The sequence below is a fragment of the Amblyraja radiata genome, chromosome 13, assembly GCF_010909765.2.
Source record: "Amblyraja radiata isolate CabotCenter1 chromosome 13, sAmbRad1.1.pri, whole genome shotgun sequence".
NCBI classification, from domain to species: domain Eukaryota; kingdom Metazoa; phylum Chordata; class Chondrichthyes; order Rajiformes; family Rajidae; genus Amblyraja; species Amblyraja radiata.
This window is the reverse complement of record NC_045968.1, coordinates 45,893,141-45,915,186: the sequence shown is the minus strand read 5'-3', so window position 1 is coordinate 45,915,186 and position 22,046 is coordinate 45,893,141. Positions and strand designations below refer to the sequence as shown.

General features: G+C 42.2%; 1 protein-coding gene across 2 annotated transcripts in view; it reads right to left on the bottom strand.

The window, feature by feature from the left end:
- Positions 1-12,816: 12,816 nt before the first annotated feature.
- Positions 12,817-22,046, bottom strand: part of rasa2 (RAS p21 protein activator 2) — a 169,446-nt gene continuing 160,216 nt past the window's right edge. Inside the window, exons 22-24 of one of the 2 annotated variants that reach the window (XM_033031950.1) lie at positions 21,130-21,233; positions 15,198-15,384; positions 12,817-14,647 (exon numbers count right to left, since the gene is read on the bottom strand). In XM_033031950.1, coding sequence (XP_032887841.1) covers positions 14,623-14,647; positions 15,198-15,384; positions 21,130-21,233 — 316 coding nt within the window. In that variant the 3' untranslated portion in view covers positions 12,817-14,622. The remainder of the gene's footprint in view (positions 14,648-15,197; positions 15,385-21,129; positions 21,234-22,046) is intronic. The other variant, XM_033031949.1, reaches the window with a different exon arrangement.

The following is a 22,046-nucleotide window of genomic DNA, read 5'->3' as shown; positions in this document are numbered from 1 at the left end:
AGAAATCATTTGTCTTGGAGACATAATTATATATCCTGACCTTAATTTTAAAGTCTTTTGATTAATTATTGTTTCATCTGAAATTAATCTCCATCTATCTCCAAAAATTTCCATCTATCTCACAATCACAATCACACTTTATTAGCCAAGTATGTTTTGCAACATACGAGGAATTTCATTTGCCAAGTCAGTCTTACAAATAAAAAACAACGGAACACACAAAACACATTTTAACATAAACATCCACCACTGTGACTCCTCCACGTTCCTCACTGTGATGGAAGGCGAAAAAAAGTTCAAATCTCTTCCCTTCATTGTGATCTCAATTATAAATTTATAATCTGCAAGCAATTATTGATTACTGCGATAGATGAACAAGCTTTTTGATTTGTTATTAATTTAATAATCTGTTCAAATAATTTTCCATCACATGCAAAAGTTAACACCTGGTAATTGATAAAATTAAATTCAGACATTGAACTTTTAGTTTCTGATAGATTCCAATATAATTCAACTAGGTTAATCTTAAGGCAGCTTTGCAAGTCAGGTTTTGGCATCACAAACTCATAGGCATAAATGGAAAACCTGTTTTAGTTTCTTGCCAAGAAGCCTAGATTAAGGAAACTGCAAAACTGCTACTCTTAGGGGCATCATTCCCAGCGGCAAATTATTAATGTGAAATACTGGTAGATGAAGTGAGCATTAACTTGCAGAAACTTTCTTGGCTTTCTATCCTTGGGAAAATATTTCAAAGGGAAATTTTTGACCATAGTCAAGTAGTTATTTTGGAGACAAATTGTGCATTGTGCAAAAATTCAACCATTGAAGGACAGGATTCTGTTAAATTTAAATCAAAATTAATATACTAAATTCCTCAAGGAGATTGCTCCAACAATTCAAAAATGTTATATTTTAAATATACAGTGCCCTCCATAATGTTTGGGACAAAGACCCATCATTTATTTATTTGCCTCTGTACTCCACAATTTGAGATTTGTAATAGAATAAATCACATGGTTAAAGTGCACATTGTCAGATTTTATTAAAGGGTATTTTTTATACATTTTGGTTTCACCATGTAGAAATTACAGCTGTGTTTATACATAGTCCCCACCATAATGTTTGGGACACATGGCTTCACAGGTGTTTGTAATTGCTCAGGTATGTTTAATTGCCTCCTTAATGCAGGTTGGGAGCTCTCAGCACCTAGATTTTCCTCCAGTCTTTCCATCACCTTTGCAAACTTTTATTGCTGTTTATCAACATGAGGACCAAAGTTGTGCCAATAAAAGTCAAAGAAGCCATTATGAGACTGAGAAACAAGAATAAAACTGTTACAGACATCAGCCAAACCTTGGGCTTACCAAAAGCAACTGTTTGGAACATCATTCAGAAGGAAGAGAGCACTGGTGAGCTTATTAATCGCAAAGGGACTGGCAGGCCAAGGAAGACCTCCACAGCTGATGACAGAAGAATTCTCTCTGTAATAAAGAAAAATCCCCAAACACCTGTCTGACGGATCAGAAACACTCTTCAGGAGTCAGGTGTGGATTTGCCAATGACCACTGGCTGCAGAAGACTTCATGAACAGAAATACAGAGGCTACACTGCAAGATGCAAACCACTGGTTAGCCGCAAAAATAGGATGGCCAGGTTACAGTTTGCCAAGAAGCACATAAGAGCAACCACAGTTCTGGAAAAAGGTCTTGTGGACAGATACGACAAATATTAACTTATATCGGAGTGATGGCAAGAGCAAAGTATGGAGGAGAGAAGGAACTGCCCAAGATCCAAAGCATACCACCTTACCTGTGAAACACGGTGGTGGGGGTGTTATGGCCTGGGCATGTATGGCTGCTGAAGGTACTGGTTCACTTATCTTCATTGATGATACAACTGCTGGAGAACAACATTGTTCCCCTGACCTCGAGTACATGTCTGTAAGATGCCGGCCTTTTTTTCTACCGAGAGAACTAACATTAGTGATTGTCACGGCTGTGTATATTCCGCCCGACGCCAATGTAAACACGGCGCTCTCTCTCCTGCTGAACACCATTACCGTCATTTGAAGCCCTCAGTTTCTCCAAACGATGCTGTCCCTCCTCGACTATTTAAAGAGGTTTTCCCCACTGTAGGACCATCTGTTATTGCAGTCATAAATAGCAGTCTGTCCTCAGGTGTTGTCCCTGAACATTTTAAACATGCAGTAGTACAACCCCTGATTAAAAAACCTGCTCTTGACCCTGCAGTTCTTGGTAATTTCAGGCCTATCTCCAAACTACCTTTTCTATCAAAAATCCTGGAGAAGATCGTGCACAGTCAATTAATGGCCTTTCTAGAAGAACATAATATTTTAGAAGTTTTCCAATCCGGTTTTAAATCCCTGCACAGCACCGAATCAGCCCTTTTGAGAGTGTTTAATTATATTTTTTAGCTACTGACCGTGGTGACTGTGTTACCCTTGTGCTTTTAGATTTGACTGCTGCTTTTGACACAGTGGATCATGAAATATTGATCTCACGTTTGAAGCAGTGGGTGGGTATCAGGGGCATAGCACTGGAGTGGTTCAGGTCATACCTGGCTGATCGAACTTTCTGTGTCAGCCTTGGGAACTCTGTATCCTCCTCTGCTCCTCTCTCGTGTGGGGTCCCACAAGGCTCAGTTCTTGGCCCTCTCCTCTTTTCTCTCTATTTGCTTCCACTTGGTTCCATACTTAGGAAGCATGGAATTTCATTCCACTTTTATGCAGACGACAGTCAGATTTATGTGCCTCTTAAAAAGAAGGATGAACACTCTGTCGGACTGTTACTTGAGTGTCTCAACGACATAAAGGCCTGGATGGCTCTGAACTTTTTTTAATTTAATGATAAAAAGACGGAAGTAATGGTTTTTGGTGGCACCACTGGGGCCCCCCCTGTAGATCTGGGCTCCCTGGCCCAGTATATCAAACCAAGCATCACAAACCTAGGGGTTAAAGTGGACCCTGAGCTTAAATTTGACAGTCAGATCAAGGCTGTTGTTAAATCAAGCTTTTTCCATTTGAGGCAGCTGGCCAAAATAAAGCCAATTCTGTCAAGGCAGCACTTTGAGACGGTAATCCACGCCTTTGTTACCACTTGGCTGGATTACTGCAATGCACTGTATGTGGGGGTTAGTGGGTCCTCCATCGCCCGTCTCCAGATGGTACAGAATGCAGCTGTACGTCTTTTAACTGGCACACGTAAACATGAGCACATTTCGCACATTTTAGCCTCACTCCACTGGTTGCCTATTCAGTTTAGGATCCATTTTAAAATTCTTTTATTTGCTTTTAAATCCCTAAATGGTCTTGCCCCGCCCTACCTATCTGAGCTTCTACACCCTTATACACCCGCCCGCTCTCTCAGGTCAGATAATCAGCTGCTCCTGAGTGGGCCTAAAACTAAGCGGAAGCTCAGAGGGGACCGTGCCTTTGCTGTGTCGGCACCCAAATTATGGAACGATCTGCCTCTCCACATTAAACAGGCCTCTTCTCTGTCTGTTTTTAAATCATCTCTTAAAACCCATCTCTTCTCCGTGGCCTTTGATACCCAGTAAGATGTCGACTTTATTTACTTGATTTAATTTCTTATTTTGATTGCTTATTGCGTGGTTATTATTTTTTACTCATGTTTTATGTCTTTTAATTTTTGTTGTATTTCATATGTAATTTTTGCGCTTTATGTGAGCTGTTATGTTATGTTCTGTTATGTTGTCTGGTTATGATGTCTTGTTTATTCTTCTGTACAGCAATTTGGTCAACATTGGTTGTCTTAAAGTGCTTAACAAATAAAGTTGGATTGGATTGGATTGGATACCGAACAGCAGCGGGCCCACCCCGAAGGTGTTCACATAATTGCAGGGGACTTTAATAAGGCCAACTTGAAGACTGTATTGCCGAAATTTTATCAACATGTCAAGTGTTCTACTAGAGGGGTGAACACGCTGGATCATGTCTACACCAATATCAAGCACGCGTATAGAGCCATTCCCCTCCCCCAACTCGGCCAGTCAGATCATCTCTCCCTCCTGCTCTCCCCAGCCTACACCCCCCTCAGACGCAGTGCCAGGCCCACCATAAAGTCTGTTACAACCTGGCCGGAAAATGCACTCTCCAAACTACAGGACTGCTTTATACAGACAAACTGGGACATATTCGAACACCAGGATCTGGAAACTTTCACAGGAACGGTACTGGACTATATCAAGTTCTGCATCGGAAACGTGACTGTGGACAAAAACATTCGGGTTTTCCCAAACCAGAAACCCTGGATGTCCAGCCAGGTCCGCACACTCCTCAGAGCCCGCGATGCTGCCTTCAGGTCAGGTGACAGAGCTCTGTACAGGGCTGCTCGAGCCGATCTGGAAAGTGGAATTAAAAAAGCCAAGGCGGACCATAAGAGGAGCATAGAGTCCCACCTGTCCAGCAATAATACACGGGAGATATGGCGGGGCATACAAGACATCACAAACTACCGAGGCTGTGCCACAACGACAGAAGACCTGAGTGCGCCGCTGGCAGAGAAGCTAAATTGCTTCTTTTCCCGCTTTGAAAGATCACAACAGCAGCACCCATCTGCTACAGCCCTGCTCCCACCCTCACCTGGCTCCTGTACTACTCCACTCACTGTAAGGGAGAACGATGTCAGACGGATGCTCCTGGCAGTGAACCTCAAGAAGGCTGCCGGCCCGGATGGAGTGCCTGGTAGGGTGCTTAAAGCGTGTGCCCACCAGCTCAACGGCATCTTCACCAGAATCTTCAACCTCTCCCTGGACCAGGCAGTTATCCCGTCCTGCCTAAAATCAGCCACAATCGTCCCAGTGCCGAAGAAGTCTCCCATCACCAGCCTAAATGATTACCGTCCCGTGGCCCTCACTCCGGTAATCACGAAGTGCTTCGAGAGATTGGTCCTCCAGCACATCAAGGACTATCTCCCTCCAGACTTCGACCCCCACCAATTCGCCTATCGCCCAAACAGATCCACAGAAGACGCCATCACCGTAGCTCTCCACTCTGTGCTGAGCCACCTGGAGCAGGGGCAGAGCTACGTCCGGTTGCTCTTTGTGGATTACAGCTCAGCTTTCAATACTATCATTCCGGACATTCTCATCGACAAACTGGTCACTCTCGGCCTCCCCACTCTCACGTGTCTGGATAAAGGACTACCTCACCAACCGGCCCCAGACTGTGAGACTCGGCCCCCACCTCTCCTCCACTCGCACGTTGAGTACCGGCTCCCCACAGGGCTGTGTGCTAAGCCCCCTCCTATACTGTCTCTACACCCACGACTGTAGTCCAGCCCACAACAACAACCGCATCGTCAAGTTTGCTGACGACACTACAGTAGTCGGACTCATCTCAAGGGGAGACGAGGCAGCCTATAGAGAGGAAGTCCTGAAGTTGACAGCCTGGTGCTCAGAAAACAACTTGGCTCTGAACACCAAGAAAACAAAAGAGCTCATTGTCGACTTCAGGAGGCACAGCACCGACTTAGCCCCCCTATACATCAACGGCGAGTGTGTGGAGAGGGTCTACACCTTCCGGTTTCTCGGCGTCCTCATCTCCGCTGACATCTCCCGGACAGACAACATCACAGCGGTCATCAAGAAGGCTCAGCAGCGGCTGCACTTCCTGAGGGTCCTCAGGAAGCACAACCTGGATTCCAACCTGCTGCTGACCTTCTACCGCTCGTCCATTGAGAGCCTGCTGACATACTGCATTACAGCATGGTACGGCAGCTGCACCATGGCAGACAGGGAGGGGCTTCAGAGGGTAGTTAGGGCAGCACAGAAGATCATTGGCTGCCCTCTCCCCTCCCTGATGGACATTTACACCTCCCGCTGCCTCAGCAGGGCGAAGAACATCATCAAGGACAGCTCCCATCCTGCATTTGGCCTGTTCGACCTGCTGCCCTCAGGGAGGCGCTATAGGTGCATCAGAACAAGGACAAATAGACTCAAGAACAGTTGCTTTCCAAAAGCTATAACCTCTCTGAACTCACACATGCACTGACTTCACAGCCTAACCCCCGGACTTCCATCTATCCACCTACTGTAATTTGTACTGTAACTGTAATTTTTAATACTGTATGTGCAATAACCCATACTGTATATAGGAATCCTATTTATTCACTCTATTCATCCATTGTCTTTTTATAGATGTATATAGCGCCACAGAACAGTGCACCTTATCCCCTCCCCCCCCCCTTTTGTTTTTTTGAACTAATTACATGTCTGCACTGAGTACGAGCTGCTTTTAATCTCATTGTACATGTGTATAGTGACAATAAAATGGCATTCTATTCTATTCTATTCTGATGGCAGTAGCATAATGAATACTGAAGTGTATAGACATATCCTATCTGCTCAAGTTCAAACAAATGCCTCAAAACTCATTGGCCAGTGGTTCATTCTACAGGAAGACAATGATCCCAAACATACTGCTAAAGCAACAAAGGAGTTTTTCAAAGCTAAAAATGGTCAATTCTTGAGTGGCCAAGTCAATCATCCGATCTGAACCCAATTGAGCATAACTTTTATATGCTGAAGAGAAAACTGAAGGGGACGAGCCCCCAAAACAAGTATAAGTTAAAGATGGCTGCAATACAGGCCTGGCAGAACATCACCAGAGAAGACACCCAGCAACTGGTGATGTCCATGAATCGCAGACTTCAAGCAGTCATTGCATGCAAAGGATATGCAACAAAATACTAAACATGACTACTTTCATTTACATGACATTGCTGTGTCCCAAACATTATGGTGCCCTGAAACGGGGGGACTATGTATAAACACCTCTATAATTTCTACATGGTGTAACCAAAATGTATAAAAATGGCCTTTATTAAAATCTGACAATGACCACAAATAAATGATGGTCCTTTGTCCCAAACATTATGGAGCGCACTGTATGCTTTGCAACTGTAGAAGAAAAAAAATTAAAATACTTTCTTACTTAACTTCGATCGGAATTAAACAAGGTAACGAAAGGGTGTGCGGATGTGGCAATTGGCATCTCTCGTTGACCAGGTGCAGAAGAGGATCGTGAGAATCGGCAAAATAAGATTTTAGACACATTACCTTTTGTCTGGGAATGTGTTGAATGGTGATTGTAAACATAACAAAATAAGGACAGAGATAAGAAAGCATCTCTGTGGGAAGTTACAGTAGACCTCCCTTACCACTAGTAACATAGAAATGTTGCAGTAAATGGGGGCTTATGAATGGCTCGGAGAGAGAATAGTGGTGAGGTCTGCTTGGAAGGTGAGGTAGAATAATGTCAAGATGCCCTTGTATTATGTTTGACTTTTATTAACCATCCGTTGTTGAATAGGATTAACATAAACAAAAAGTATATTATGACTAATGAAATAATTAATACCCATGTAGTCGATGGTAGTTATAGGAAAACATATAGCCAAGGACAAAGTATATTTTCTGATAGTTGTATCTAACAAAAAATAAAAGTTGTTTACTGCACAGTATAACTGTCGGATAATTCAGCTGTGAAGTCAGAGAGCTGGTGAACAGTTAACTGCCGCCATCTCACCATCATATCTCTTGAAGCAAGCCTCGAAGTCTCCGTTTTTTCCCTTTAATTTCCCTCTAAATTAATTTCTTCCACAACAACTGATGTAATAACCACAATTGAATTTTTTTAGATGAACGGGTAAAGCAGCATCTGTGATGGATAATGGACACAATGTTTTGTGTTGGGGTCCTTCTTTGGACTACTGCATTAGGTTTGGTGTCAAATAGGTTAGTGTCAGGCACATGACCTATTTAGCTTGCCCACCATAGATAACTGAGTTTAACTGATGTTGGCCTGGAAGAAGGTACTGATGCTGAAAGGATTGTCCATCCAGTAAATACAAGTTTTTTTCTGAAGAAACTGGACTACACTATCTGGACTACATTTCTTCCCACCCTGCTTCCTGTAAGGACTCTATCCCCTTACTCCCAATTCCTCCGTCTACGCCGCATCTGCACCCAGGATGAGGTCTTCCAAACCAGGGCATTGGAGATGTCCTCATTCTTTAGGGAACGGGGGTTTCCCTCTTCGACTATAGTGATCTGCAGAAAAAGATGAATGTCTAAAAATGATTCTCCACCCTCTCGCCCTTCTCTCTCACAGGGTCTCTCACCTGTTTTGGGCAGAATTTCTGGCAGTTACTGAGCTGCCAGCCCACCAGGCCTGAGTGACTGAGCTGCCAGCCCACCAGGCCCGAGTGACTGAGCTGCCAGCCCACCAGGCCTGAGCTGCCAGCCCAAGAATCCATTCGGCCCACAATGTCCATAATAGCCCTCTGGAAACCAGTCCCTTCGGCCCACAACACCCATACTAGCGCTCCAGAAAGCTCTCCTCCCCCTCCCCCCCCACTGGCCACCAATTTTGGAATTGGTGGAGTGGTGGAATATTGCGTTGGGGGACCAGCCCTCCCGTGTGAACATGGGACCCAACGGGTCCCACTTAGTCTAGTACAAAATATTGCCATTAGGAAGGAGCTCCAGAAAATCCTGCACCCACTCAAGCCATCCCCCCCTCCGACACGGACACGGAGTGATCGCTGGCCCCCTTTTTTTTGCTAAACATCTATTTCCTTTGGGATGTTTTTTTTTTAAATTTCCCCCTTACCAATTCCGTACATATTCGATAGCTGCCATGACCCGTTTGATGTCATCCTTCGCCCTGCTCCTAGTCTTGACCCGCACCGATCTGCTGGACATGCTGTGTGTGTGTGTGTTTGTCAGAGACTGAGGGGAGAAGCGCCGGCACCAAGAGCGAGCAAATGCGTGGACATACGGACGAAAACAACGATCATAGAGTGGAATAGGTGACATTTCGTGTCGAGATCCTTCTTCAGACTGACAGTCTAGGGAAAGGGAAACGGGAGATATAGGCATATCTTCTATTCATTTGTCCTTAGTACCGTCTATATCTCTTGCTCCTCTTTCCCCTGACTCAGTCTGAAGAAGGGTTTCGACCCGAAATGTCATCGATTCCGCTCTAAGATCGTTGCTTTCGTCCGTCTGTCCGCGCTCACCCTTGGATTATGTAGCCTGGTGGGCAGGATAAAGCTGCAAATTCACGCACAGGATGGAAACTGGAAACTGAAAAGTTGGGGAACGCTATCCCCCTGCGTACCCCCCCCCCCCCATTTCCATCACTGATTGTGTAGGTAGAGAGATTTAAAGGGGGATTTTTAAACCTCAGGGGAAAGGTCACTGACAGCATATCCAGAGGATGTGCCACAAACATCCAAGTTCGCAAAAATGGGTGAGCTCAGCACAGCAGTGCAAAGTAGAAAGCGGAATCATTTCAAGAATATTCAGGCAGAAATGCCCAGTGGATGATCCATCTCAGTTCGTCCAGTAGCCCCAGCATGATAAATGCCAACTCGGCTCACTGCCTTAATATCAAGTGACATCTAAAGACATTGAAGACAACTACGGGCCCTGGCAACATTCTGGCAATACAACTAAAGAATAGGCTCCAGAACTTGCTGGTCACTTGGCCAACCTATTCCATTACAGGAATAACACTGGCATCTAGCATACAATGTTGGAACTTACCCAGGTAGGACCAATCCATTCGGCCAATAACCGCCTCATGAGTCTACTCTCAATCATCAGCAAAGTGCTGCAAAGGACTGTGACACTTGCTTAGCAACAACCTGCTCATAGCAGCTCAGTATCTGCTTCACTAAAATAACTTGGCTCCTAACTTCATTAAGGCACTTAGTCCAAACATGAAGATGAACTCCAGAGAAGCGAGAGTAACTGCCCTTCAAGGCATTTAATTGAACATGACATCACGGAGTCTTGGTTAAACTAGAAACAATGAGAATTAGGGAGAGACCATCTGCTAGTAATTATACCAGCGCAAAGTAAGATGGTTGTGGTGGTTGGAGGCCACTCATTTCAGCCACATGACCGTTCCGTAGGAGTTCCTCGGCTGCCGTTCCAGGCCCAATCATCTTCAGCTGCTTCATTGACCTTTCTTCAATCGCAAGGTAAGAATTTGGGATGTTCACTGTTGATTGCTTCATATAAAGCACCATTCACAGCTCTTCCGTAATGAAAATACAAGCAACTGCAGATGCTGGTTTATAAAGAAAGATACAAAGTGCTGGAGGAACTCAGTGGGTCAAGCAGCATGTCTGGAGAACAAAAAAAGACACAAAGTCCGCAGTAGGGTCCCAACCTGAAAAAACACCCTATCCATGTTCTGCCTGACCCGCTGAGTTACTCCAGCATTTTGTGTCTTTTATTCCTTAGAAATGAAGATGACCATATAAATGCAGCAAAACCTGTACAATATTCAGATCTGAGCTGATAGGTGGCAATTAACATTCACACTACACCAATGCCAGGCAGTGACAATACCTAACAAGAGCAAATCCAGCTATCACCCCATGCGACTACCATCACTGACTAGAGAGAAATACTGTATTTACTGAGTTCCCCAGAGGTCTCAAAAATGTCTATTCATATTAATGACTTAGACTTTTAGTACAAGCAAGATTTCAAAATCTGTAGATAACACAAAGCCCACAGTGAACTGCAAGGAGGAGACAAGCAGACATCAGGAAGATTATAGACAAATAAATGGATGGATGATAGATGCAATTCCATACTAGGAAATGTGAAATGCTGCAAATTAGTTAGAAGAATGGATAGCTGTAATATAAAACTGAACATACAATTCTAAAAGGAGTACAAGATTTGGCAGACCGAGAAGTTTTGTGTACAATTTATTGAAAGTAGCAAAGGTTGAGAAAATGATTAAATACAAAGGACTCCAGACTTTAAAATAGTAGCATAACGTACATTGGTAGCATAATGTAAAATCATGAGAGGAATAGATTGGGTAGACGCTCAGGGTCTCTTGCCCTGAGTTGGGGAATCGAGAACCAGAGGACATAGATTTAAGGTGAGAGGGGAGGAAGATTTAATCGGATCCTGAGAGGTAACTTTTTCACGCAAAAGGTGGTAGGGTGAATGGAACGAGCTGCTGGAGGAGGTAGTTGAGGTAGGTGCTATCAAAATGTTTAAGAAACAGACAGGGATATGGATAGAACATGTTTAGAGGCATATGGGCCAAATGCAGGCAGGTAGGACGAGTGTAGATGGGACATGTTGGCCTGTGTGGGCAAGTGGGACAAATTACCCGTTTCCACGCTATAAAGACTCTATGACTCTATAATTGGCAAAAGAATCAAATAAGATAATGAAAATATATCTATTTTTAAACACAGCAAATTAAAAGGCAGGAAGATATGAAAACATTAATTGTATTCAAAAGGGAGATGATTGGTTATCTGAAAATAAATAATTTGGAGGGATTTGTAGTCGATGGGAAGCTGAATCAAGCTGGGTTATTTTTACATTGTATACATTTGTATACATTTGAAACACCAAATGGCCTCCATTAAATAACTGCATGATATTTTATATGCACGAAAGCTGGAAGATTAGTCCCTGGTTTATCACTTTAAAAAGATCAGAAGTGTATGAGGGTGTCGATCTAAAACCTGCCATGAGGTTGAATGTAGAATCCTTTCTGGTGAAATCCTTTGATCTAAGCCAAAGACAAGGAAAGCGGCATCACGATCGACTTCCACATCCACAGACTGTTCGTATTGGTGGAAATGTGTCAGCCTCGATAACAATCAGCACGGGAGCATCTCAAGGCTGCGTGCTCAGCCCCCTGCTGTACTCACTCTATACCCATGACTGCGTAGCCAACCACAGTGCGAACTCCATCATCAAGTTCGCTGACGACACCACTATTGTGGGGCGTATCACTGATGGGGATGAGTCAGAATATAGAAGGGAGATCGAGCAACTGTCCATATGGTGCCAGCGCAATAACCTGGCCCTCAACACCAGCAAAACCAAGGAACTGATTGTGGACTTTGGAAGGAGTAGGAGGGGGACCCACAGCCCCATTTATATCGACGGGTCGATGGTTGAAAGGATCAAGAACTTCAAATTCCTGGGCGTGCACATCTCTGAAGATCTTTCCTGGTCCGAGAACACTAACGCAATTATCAAAAAGCTCATCAGCGCCTCTACTTCCTGAGAAGATTACGGAGAGTCGGTTTGTCAAGGAAGACTCTCTCTAACTTCTACAGGTGCACAGTAGAGAGCATGCTGACCGGTTGCATCGTGGCTTGGTTCGGCAATTTGAGCGCCCTGGAGAGGAAAAGACTACAAAAAGTAGTAAACACTGCCCAGTCCATCATCGGCTCTGACCTTCCTTCCATCGAGGGGATTTATCGCAGTCGCTGCCTCAAAAAGGCTGGCAGTATCATCAAAGACCCCCACCATCCTGGCCACACACTCATCTCCCTGCTACCTTCAGGTAGAAGGTACAGGAGCCTGAAGACTGCAACAACCAGGTTCAGGAATAGCTACTTCCCCACAGCCATCAGGCTATTAAACCTGGCTCGGACAAAACTCTGATTATTAATAACCACTTTCTGCTGTTTGCACTTTATCAGTTTATTTATTCATGTGTGTATATATTTATATCATGGTATATGGACACATTTATCTGTTTGCAGTATATGCCTACTATTTTCTGTGTGCTTAAGCAAAGCAAGAATTTCATTGTCCTATACAGGGACACATGACAATAAACTCACTTGAACTTGAATGATGTTTCTATCTATTCACACTATTAAAAGATGCCGAATGCTCGGAGAAACAAGAACACAATTAAATTTGACTAAAAACTGAATAAATGCCTTCCTCAGAGATGTGTAAAATGATGGGCAAAATATACAAATATAGTACAAGTTTCAAATCTGGTTTAATGTTTTGATAAGAAAATAAAATTTAAATAAAAATACATTTCTAAAACACTAACATGCAGTTAAACAAGTGCCGTTTCTTAAAAAAAGACTTGAGCAAAGCTAATATACAATATAATACATCAAGGTGATTTTGCAACATATACATCAAATGGTCTGGAAGAGAATATATAGACATCAAAACAAACTTTGCCTAATCACGTACCAAATTGTTCAGCGGTCTGTACAATGCATAATTCATCTGGCAGCAATTAATTACATTCTTTCATCATTTAAATTTCAAATCAGTGCTGAGAATCAGGAACATGAGATGACATATTTTACCAAATGTTGTGTTATTTTACAATGTAAACTAATTCTCCTGGGGATGTGAGGGGAGCAACAATTTGAAGAGTCAGCCAAGAACAAAAATATTGTTTAGTCAGGTCTAAGGTTTTCCAAAATGGAATGCAACCAGCTGTTCAAACAATAAGAACTATTTGCTGGTTCCACCCACTGTAACTCCTTTAAAATGTATTTGGTACTAACCCCCAAGATTAGAAGTATTTAGTGGCAGTAGTCAATTATTTTAAGATTCCCCCAAGGCAAGTTGGTGAAAGTACTTGTTGGCACGATATTTAACTATTAGTCAAGAAAGGCCCATTGAGTCCCAAGTTGTCTTGCAGGGGTCGTCAAAAATTAGCTTCAATTTGAACACGTATGGATTGAACAACCGACGCACCCCCAGATAAAAACAGGTGAAATCAACGGCCAACTTTGTAAGGCAATGAAACATTATTGTGTGATATCATCAAAAATCATTTTTACAGTAAGCACTGAAACTAATTAAAAACCAAGATCTTTCCCTTTACAAATAGAAAAGACTTTTGTATACTGGAAAGGTACACATATGTACTCCAGCACTGCCTTAAATAAATTAAAACAAGCAAATTGCTTATGGTTAGAACATTTCAGGATTTTTTGTGTGCATGGTTGTATAATTTACATAAAATGCTACAAACTAGCTTCCTCCCATCATTAGTACCTTTATTGATTTCTATGGAAATATTGAAGTTATTTTGTAATTAATTTCACAGGATTTGAAATACTGACTACTACCCTCCATATTATCCAGATCAGTATTTAAACCTATTATGATCTTGTGACATTTGTCAAATTATTCAAGTATTTATTACAACTTTTATCTCATGAGATGAAAGTAGCTATTTGATAGCTATTTCAATTCTGAAAAGCAGCAGACACAGGGAATACTGCGCACAGGATATTTTTGAAGAATACAGTCCAGACTGAATACGCAAGGAACACTGAGTGTGATAACAGGACGTCCTTAGTACAATTTATAGTATTGTGGATGATTTTGAAAATGAAAATGAAAACTTTCCTGGGACATTAAAACAAGTATTAATACCTTTTACTCTCAGTTCATTTGTTAATAAAGATAAAATTTGGGAAGGTGATCAGATATTTATATAGTCCAAAGTGATATGGAATTCACAGATTAGTTTTACAATGAATGGCAACGTTATGACCAAATGGATTGGTCAACAGATTAATAAAAAATACCAGGTATCAGCCTTTTAAAAAAAATTATAAATTAAGATCACCTGGGAGAGTTCAGGAGATTAAAGTGCATTGAGATCCTTTCACTTTTGTGGAATTCACATGAATGTACACCTTCAGAAAAATGTTTCATATATCTACTGAAGGAAGACTTGTGTCCTTAAAATACCAGCAAAGTGATGTAAAATAATAACAACAGCTGCTAAATCCTGCTCCTCCACTGGAATTATTTTGTCCCGATAGGATTTTCTCTGTAACAAAAATCAAATAACAGCTTAATATTTGAAATCTCATAATAGCACGTTTTAAATTGCAGCAATTGCAATCACCTTTAAAAACCTAACACTTCCTCTTAATTAAGAGCTTTTTTTACATTTTCTGAATTTGTTTTTGATACCACCATTAAACAAATTCTTACAATTGTGTTTTCAAAAGCAGGATGGTGTAGTGGCATGACATCTAAAGATCAATATTTTGCTTTAATCTTTTGCATTGAAGTCAAAAGGAAGTAAATTCAGGCGACATGTAAAACAGTTAACCAATTCAATACCATTAGCTACTGCTTAGACAAGTTAGTATCATATATAAAACAAATTTATATCATGGTATATGGACACATTTATCTGTTTTGTAGTAAATGCCTACTATTTTCTGTGTGCTTAAGCAAAGCAAGAATTTCATTGTCCTATCCAGGGACACATGACAATAAACTCACTTGAACTTGAACTTGAACTTAGTCATCCCACTTCCTAGAAGATTTGAACCTGAACTGATACAATGGAATATTAAACTAATACTTACTCACTGCCATATTTAGCACGCGTTGATCTCTTGATTCTATACTGCTCGTGAAACTTAGCCAATTCATTCACAACTCCAGTTATTTGTTGAAGTGTTTTAAAGGTAACTCTCGAGTCCTGAATAGTAAAGTGGGCAGATTCATCTTGCTCTTGAGGACCTTGATACACATCTATACTCCCACAAGCATCTGCAGAGAAAATCCACCACAAGATTGAATACAGTCAAAATATACAACCTAACCTTTGTTCTCACCAAGTTTCTTTAAAGAACAGTCATCATAATAATGTTTCCTCATCAAACTGTTCCTTGTTAACAACAAAGCTGTTATTTAGGGATTCGGGGAGAGCTAGCTGACTGGATACAGAATTGGCTTATGAAAGGAAATTGAGGGTGGTGGTAGAAGGTTGTTTCTTCAGACTTGAGGCCTGTTACTAGTGGTGTGTCTCAAGGATTGATGCTGGGGCCACTGTTGTTTGACATCGATATGAACCATTTGGTTGAAAATGTACAAGGCACGAGTAGTAAGTTTGCAGATGGCACTAAATTAGGTGATCTCGCCAACAGTGAAGATAGTTTTCAAGAAATACAGCGGGATCTTGCTCAGCTAGACAAGGAATGGAAAGAGAAGTTTAATTCAGTTAAGTATGAGATGGGTAGTCAAATCATGGTAGGAGCTTCACAGTGAACAGTAGGATCTTGGGAAATGTTGTAGAGTTGAGAGATCAGCAGTAGATACATAGTTCCCTAAAAGTGGTATTGCAGGTAGATAAGCTGGTGAAGGAGGATTTTGGCATGGTGGCCTTCATCAATCAGGGAATTGAGAAGTTGTACAAGATGTTTGTGAGGCTGCATGTAGGATATTGGGTTCAGCTATAGGAAAGATACTATTAAGTTATTAGGAGGTAGTGACCATAATATGATAAGTTTCAATTACAATTTGAGAGGAAGAAGGGTAAATCAGAGATGTCAGTATGAACAAAGTGGACTACGGAAAGGGAGGAGCTGGCCAAAGTTGACTGGAATGATACTGTAGCAGGGATGACAGTGGAGCAACAATGGCAGGTATTTCTGGGAACAATACAGAAAGTGCAGGATCAGTTCATACCAAAGAGGAAGAAAGATTCCAAGGAGAGTAAGGGGCGACCCTGGCTGACAAGGGAAGTCAGGGACAGTATAAAAATAAAGGAGAAGAAGTTTAAGATAGCAAAGATGAGCGGGAAGCCAGAGGATTGGGCAACTTTTAAAGAGCAACAGAAGATAACTAAAAAGGCAATACGGGGAGAAAAGATAAGGTACGAAGGTACGCTAGCCAAGAATATAAAGGAGGTTGTAAAAGCTTCTTTAGGTATGTGAAGAGGAAAACATTAGTTAAATTGGACGCTTGAAGAATAAAAAAGGTGAATTTATTGTGGGGAACAAGGAAATGGCAGACGAATTGAACAGGTACTTTGGATCCGTCTACACTAAGTAGGACACAAACAATCTCCCTGATGAGTGGCCAGAGGATCTAGGGTGACGGAGGAACTGAAGGAAATTCACATTAGACAGGAAATGGTGTTGGGTAGACTGATGGGACTGAAGGTAGATAAATCCCCAGGGCCTGATGGTCTGCATCCCAGGGTACTTAAGGAAGTGGCTATAGAAATTGTAGGCGCATTGGTGACCAATCATTTTTCAATGTTCTACAGATTCAGAATCAGTTCATGTGGATTGGAGGGTAGCTAATGTTATCCCACTTTTTAAGAAAGGCAGAGAGAGAAAACGGAATTATAGACCAGTGAGCCTGACATCGTTGGTGGAGAAGATGTCAATTATAAAAGATGAAATAGCAGCACATTTGGATAGTAGTAGCAGGATCGGTTCGAGTCAGCATGGATTTACGAAGGGGAAATCATGCTTGACTAATCTACTGGAATTTTTTGAGGATGCAACTAGGAAAATTGACAAGGGAGAGTCTGTAGATGTAGTGTACCTGAACTTTCAGAAAGCATTTGAATAGGTCCCACATAGGATATTAGTGGGCAAAATTAGAGCACATGGTATTGGGGGTATGGTGCTGACATGGATAGAAAATTGGTTGGCAGTCAGGAAACAAAGAGTAGGGATTAACGGGTCCCTTTCAGAATGGCAGGCAATGACTGGTGGGGTACCATAAGGCTCGGTGCTGGAACCGCAGTTATTTATAATATACATTAATGATTTAGATGATGGGATTAAAAGTAACATTTGCAAATTTGCAGATGACACAAAGCTGGGTGGCAGTGTGAACTGTGAAGATGCTATGAGAATGCAGGGTGACTTGGACAGGTTGGGTGAGTGGGCAGATGCATAGCAGATGCAGTTTAATGTGCATACAGTGGCTTGCAAAAGTTTTCATACCCCTTGAACTTTTCCACATTTTGTCACGTTACAACCACAAACGTAAATGTATTTTATTGGGATTTTATGTGATAGACCAACACAAAGTGGTGCATAATTGTGAAGTGGAAGGAAAATGATATATGGTTTTCAAATTTTTTTACAAATAAAAAACTGAAAAGTGTGGCGTGCAAAAGTATTCAGCCCCCCTGAGTCAATACTTTGTAGAACCACCTTTCGCTGCAATTACAGCTGCAAGTCTTTTGGGGGATGTCTCTACCAGCTTTGCACATCTAGAGAGTGAAATCTTTGCCCATTCTTCTTTGCAAAATAGCTCAAGCTCAGTCACATTGGATGGAGAGCATCTGTGAACAGCAATTTTCAAGTCTTGCCAGAGATTCTCAATTGGATTTAGGTCTGGACTTTGACTGGGCCATTCTAACACAAGAATATGCTTTGATCGAAACCATTCCATTGTAGCTCTGGCTGTATGTTTAGGGTTGTTGTCCTGCTGGAAGGTGAACCTCCGCCCCAGTCTCAAGTCTTTTGCAGACTCTAACAGGTTTTCTTCCAAGATTGCCCTGTATTTGGCTCCATCCATCTTCCCATCAACTCTGACCAGCTTCCCTGTCCCTGCTGAAGAAAAGCATCCCCACAGCATGATGCTGCCACCACCATGTTTCACAGTGGGGATGGTGTGTTCAGAGTGATGTGCAGTGTTAGTTTTCCGCAACACATAGCGTTTTGCATTTAGGCCAAAAACTTCAATTTTGGTCTCATCTGACCAGAGCACCTTCCTCCACATGTTTGCTGTGTCCCCCACATGGCTTGTGGCAAACTACAAACGGGACTTCTTATTGCTTTTTTTCAACAATGGCTTTCTTCTTGCCACTCTTCCATAAAGGCCCGATTTGTGGAGTGCACGACTAATAGTTGTCCTGTGGACAGATTCTCCCACCTGAGCTGTGGATCTCTGCAGCTCCTCCAGAGTTACCATGGGCCTCTTGGCTGCTTCTCTGATCAATGCTCTCCTTGCCCGGCCTGTCAGTTTAGGTGGACGGCCATGTCTTGGTAGGTTTGCAGTTGTGCCATACTCTTTCCATTTTCGGATGATGGATTGAACAGTGCTCCGTGAGATGTTCAAAGCTTGGGATCTTTTTTTATAACCTAACCCTGCTTTAAACTTCTCCACAACTTTATCCCTGACCTGTCTGGTGTGTTCCTTGGGCTTCATGATGTTGTTTGTTCACTAATGTTCTCTAACAAACCTCTGAGGCCTTCACAGAACAGCTGTATTTATACTGAGATTAGATTACACACAAGTGGACTCTATTTACTAATTAGCTGACTTCTGAAGGCAATTGGTTGCACTGGATTTTATTTAGGGGTATCAGAGTACAGGGGGCTGAATACTTTTGCACGCCACACTTTTCAGTTTTTTATTTGTAAAAAAATTTGAAAACCATGTATCATTTTCCTTCCACTTCACAATTATGCGCCACTTTGTGTTGGTCTATCACATAAAATCCCAATAAAATACATTTACGTTTGTGATTGTAACGTGACCAAATGTGGAAAAGTTCAAGGGGTATGAAAACTTTTGCAAGCCACTGTATATGTGAGGTTATCCACTTTGGTGGCAAAAACAGGAAGTCAGGTTATTATATAAATGGAGTCAAGTTGGGAAAAGGCGAAGTACAACAGGATGGGGGAAAGCAATGAAAGTAAGCATGCAGGTACAGCAGGCAGCAAATAAGTGTTGGCCTTCATAACAAGAGGAGTTGAGTATAGGAGCAAAGAGGTCCTTCTGCAGTTATACAGGGCCCTAGTGAGAAAAACACCTGGAGTATTGTGTGCAGTTTTGGTGTCGCTATTTGAGGAAGGACATTCTTGCTATTGTGGGAGTGCGGCGTAGGTTCACCAGGTTAATTCCCGGGATGGCGGGACAGTCATATGTTGATAGAATGGAGCGGCTGGGCTTGTATACTCTGGAATTTAGAAGGATGAGAGGGAATCTTATTGAAACATATAAGGTTATTAAAGGTTTGGACATGTTGGAGGCAGGAAACATGTTCCTGATGTTGGGGCAGTCCAGAACCAGGGGCCACAGTTTAAGAATAAGGGTAAGGCATTTAGAACGGAGATGAGGAAAAACATTTTCACACAGAGAGTTGTGAGTCCGTGGAATTCTCTGCCTGGAGGGCGGTGGAGGCTGATTCTCTGGATGAGAATCTCACGCCATGAGAGAGCTAGACAGATATGGGGAGAAGGCAGGAACGGGGTACTCATTGTGGATGATCAGCCATGATCAAATTGAAGGCGGTGCTGGCTTGAAGGGCTGAATGGCCTACTCCTGCACCTATTGTCTAAACTGGAAAGAATGCAGAGAAGATTTATGAGGATCTGAGCTACAGGGAGAAGTTGGGCAGACTCATTCCGTGCAGCCCAGGAGGCCGAGGTGATAATGTAGATATATATATATATATATATATATATATATATATATATATGAGGGAAATAGATAGGTTGAATGCCCAGAATCATTTTGCCAGGGTAGAGAAATGACGAACTAGAAAGAACTAGAAAATTTGTCCCTTCCCACCAAACCACCCCCTCCCCAGGTACTTTGCCCTGCTACTGCAGGAGATGCAACACCTGTCCCTTTACCTCCCCCCTCGACTCCATCCAAGGACCCCAACAGTCTTTTCAGGTGAGGCAGAGGTTCACTTGCACCTCCTCCAACCTCATCTAATGTATCCGCTGTTCCAGGTGCCAACTTCTGTACATTAGCAAGACCAAGCGCAGGCTCGGCGATTGATTCGCTGTACACCACCGCTAAGTCTGCCTTAACCTACCTGATCTCCCGGTTGCTCAGCATTTTAAACCCCCTTCCCATTCCCATCTGATCTTTCCGTCCTGAGCCTCCTCCATTGTCAGAGTGAAGCCCAGCACAAATTGGAGGAACAGCACCTCATATTTCGCTTGGGTAGGTAACACCCCAGCGGTAATGACCCTTGCTTTTCCTCTCTCTTCATCCCCTCCCCCTTTCTAGTTCTCCCATCAGTCTTACTGTCTGACTACATTTTATCTCTGTCCAGCTCACTCCCCTGACATCTGTCTGAAGAAGGGTCTCGACCCAAAACGTCACTCATTCCTTCTCTCCTTCTCTCTGCTGAGTTTCTCCAGCATTTTGTGTCTATCTAAGAACTAGAAAGCACAGGTTTTAGATGAGAGGAGAAAGATTTAATAGGAACTTGAGAGGCAACTTTTGCAGAGAGTGGAGGATATATGGAATGAGCGGCCAGAGGAAGTTGTTAAGGCAGGTACATTAACAACATTTAGAAGACATTTGCACTGGCACATGGATAGGAAAGGTTTAGAGGGATATGGATCAAACGCAGGCTATTGTGACCAGCTTAGATGGGGCATCTTGGTTGGCATGGACGAGTTGGCTTAAGGGCCCGCTTCCGTGCCGTATGACTATGTGCTTATTTCAATTTTACATGTACACTTTAAAAAAACTGATATAACGGAAATAGCAAATTCATTTTACCAGAGAACCCTGGAGGCTTACCTTCCATTTTCTGCAGCCTGGGCAGGTTGGCTTGGAATAATGAAAATATTCTTTCAGCTTCACGGTCACAGTCTATGGCCACCTGAATATTTGCTGGAGAACCTCTAAAGGCAAAATAACCAACTGTATTAAATAGTTATCAGAGGTGAACTTTTAATATATAAAATCTTGAAAATGGCCAGCAATTCAAATTAAGATAAAGAAAACTTTTTTTAAGTAGGGAGAGATTGGGAGTGAAGAAAAGAACAAAAAAAACATTTGCAACTGTGTGAAAAGTGAGAGAACACAATGAAAAATATTTGTTAATACAAAGCAAACGGGGTGATATTGGAGCAAAGGCACAAAAGTCAAGAAATGTAATGGCAATACCAGAATTATCTGTAATCAATGAACTAAATGATGGGATTGGTAGGCCTTAGGATGCCTGGTTTAGGGCTGCCAACTCTCACGCATTGAGCGTGAGGATCACGCATTTCATGAAATTTTCACGGTCTCACGCTGATCACAGAATTTCTCACGCCCAAAAAAATATTAAAAAATAGTCACAAATTAATAATAAAGCAAAAGTTGTTATAGAGGTGAGTAAAAAACATGAGATGAATATATAAGGTGAATGTATAGTCTTTTCCCCCCGAGATATGTGATTCAAGGCATTGGTTTAAACCAGGGCTGTCAACAATACAACAATACAACAATACAATTTATTTGTCATTTGGACCCCTTGAGGTCCAAACGAAATGACGTTTCTGCAGCCATACATTACAAAACATATACACACACACACACATATATATATACACACACACACATACACACACACGCATATACAAACACATAACAGCATGAATTATAATCTGATTTCCGTGCATGAATATACTAAGGTCATTCATGTGCTGCATCTGTTGATCAGAGCCTGG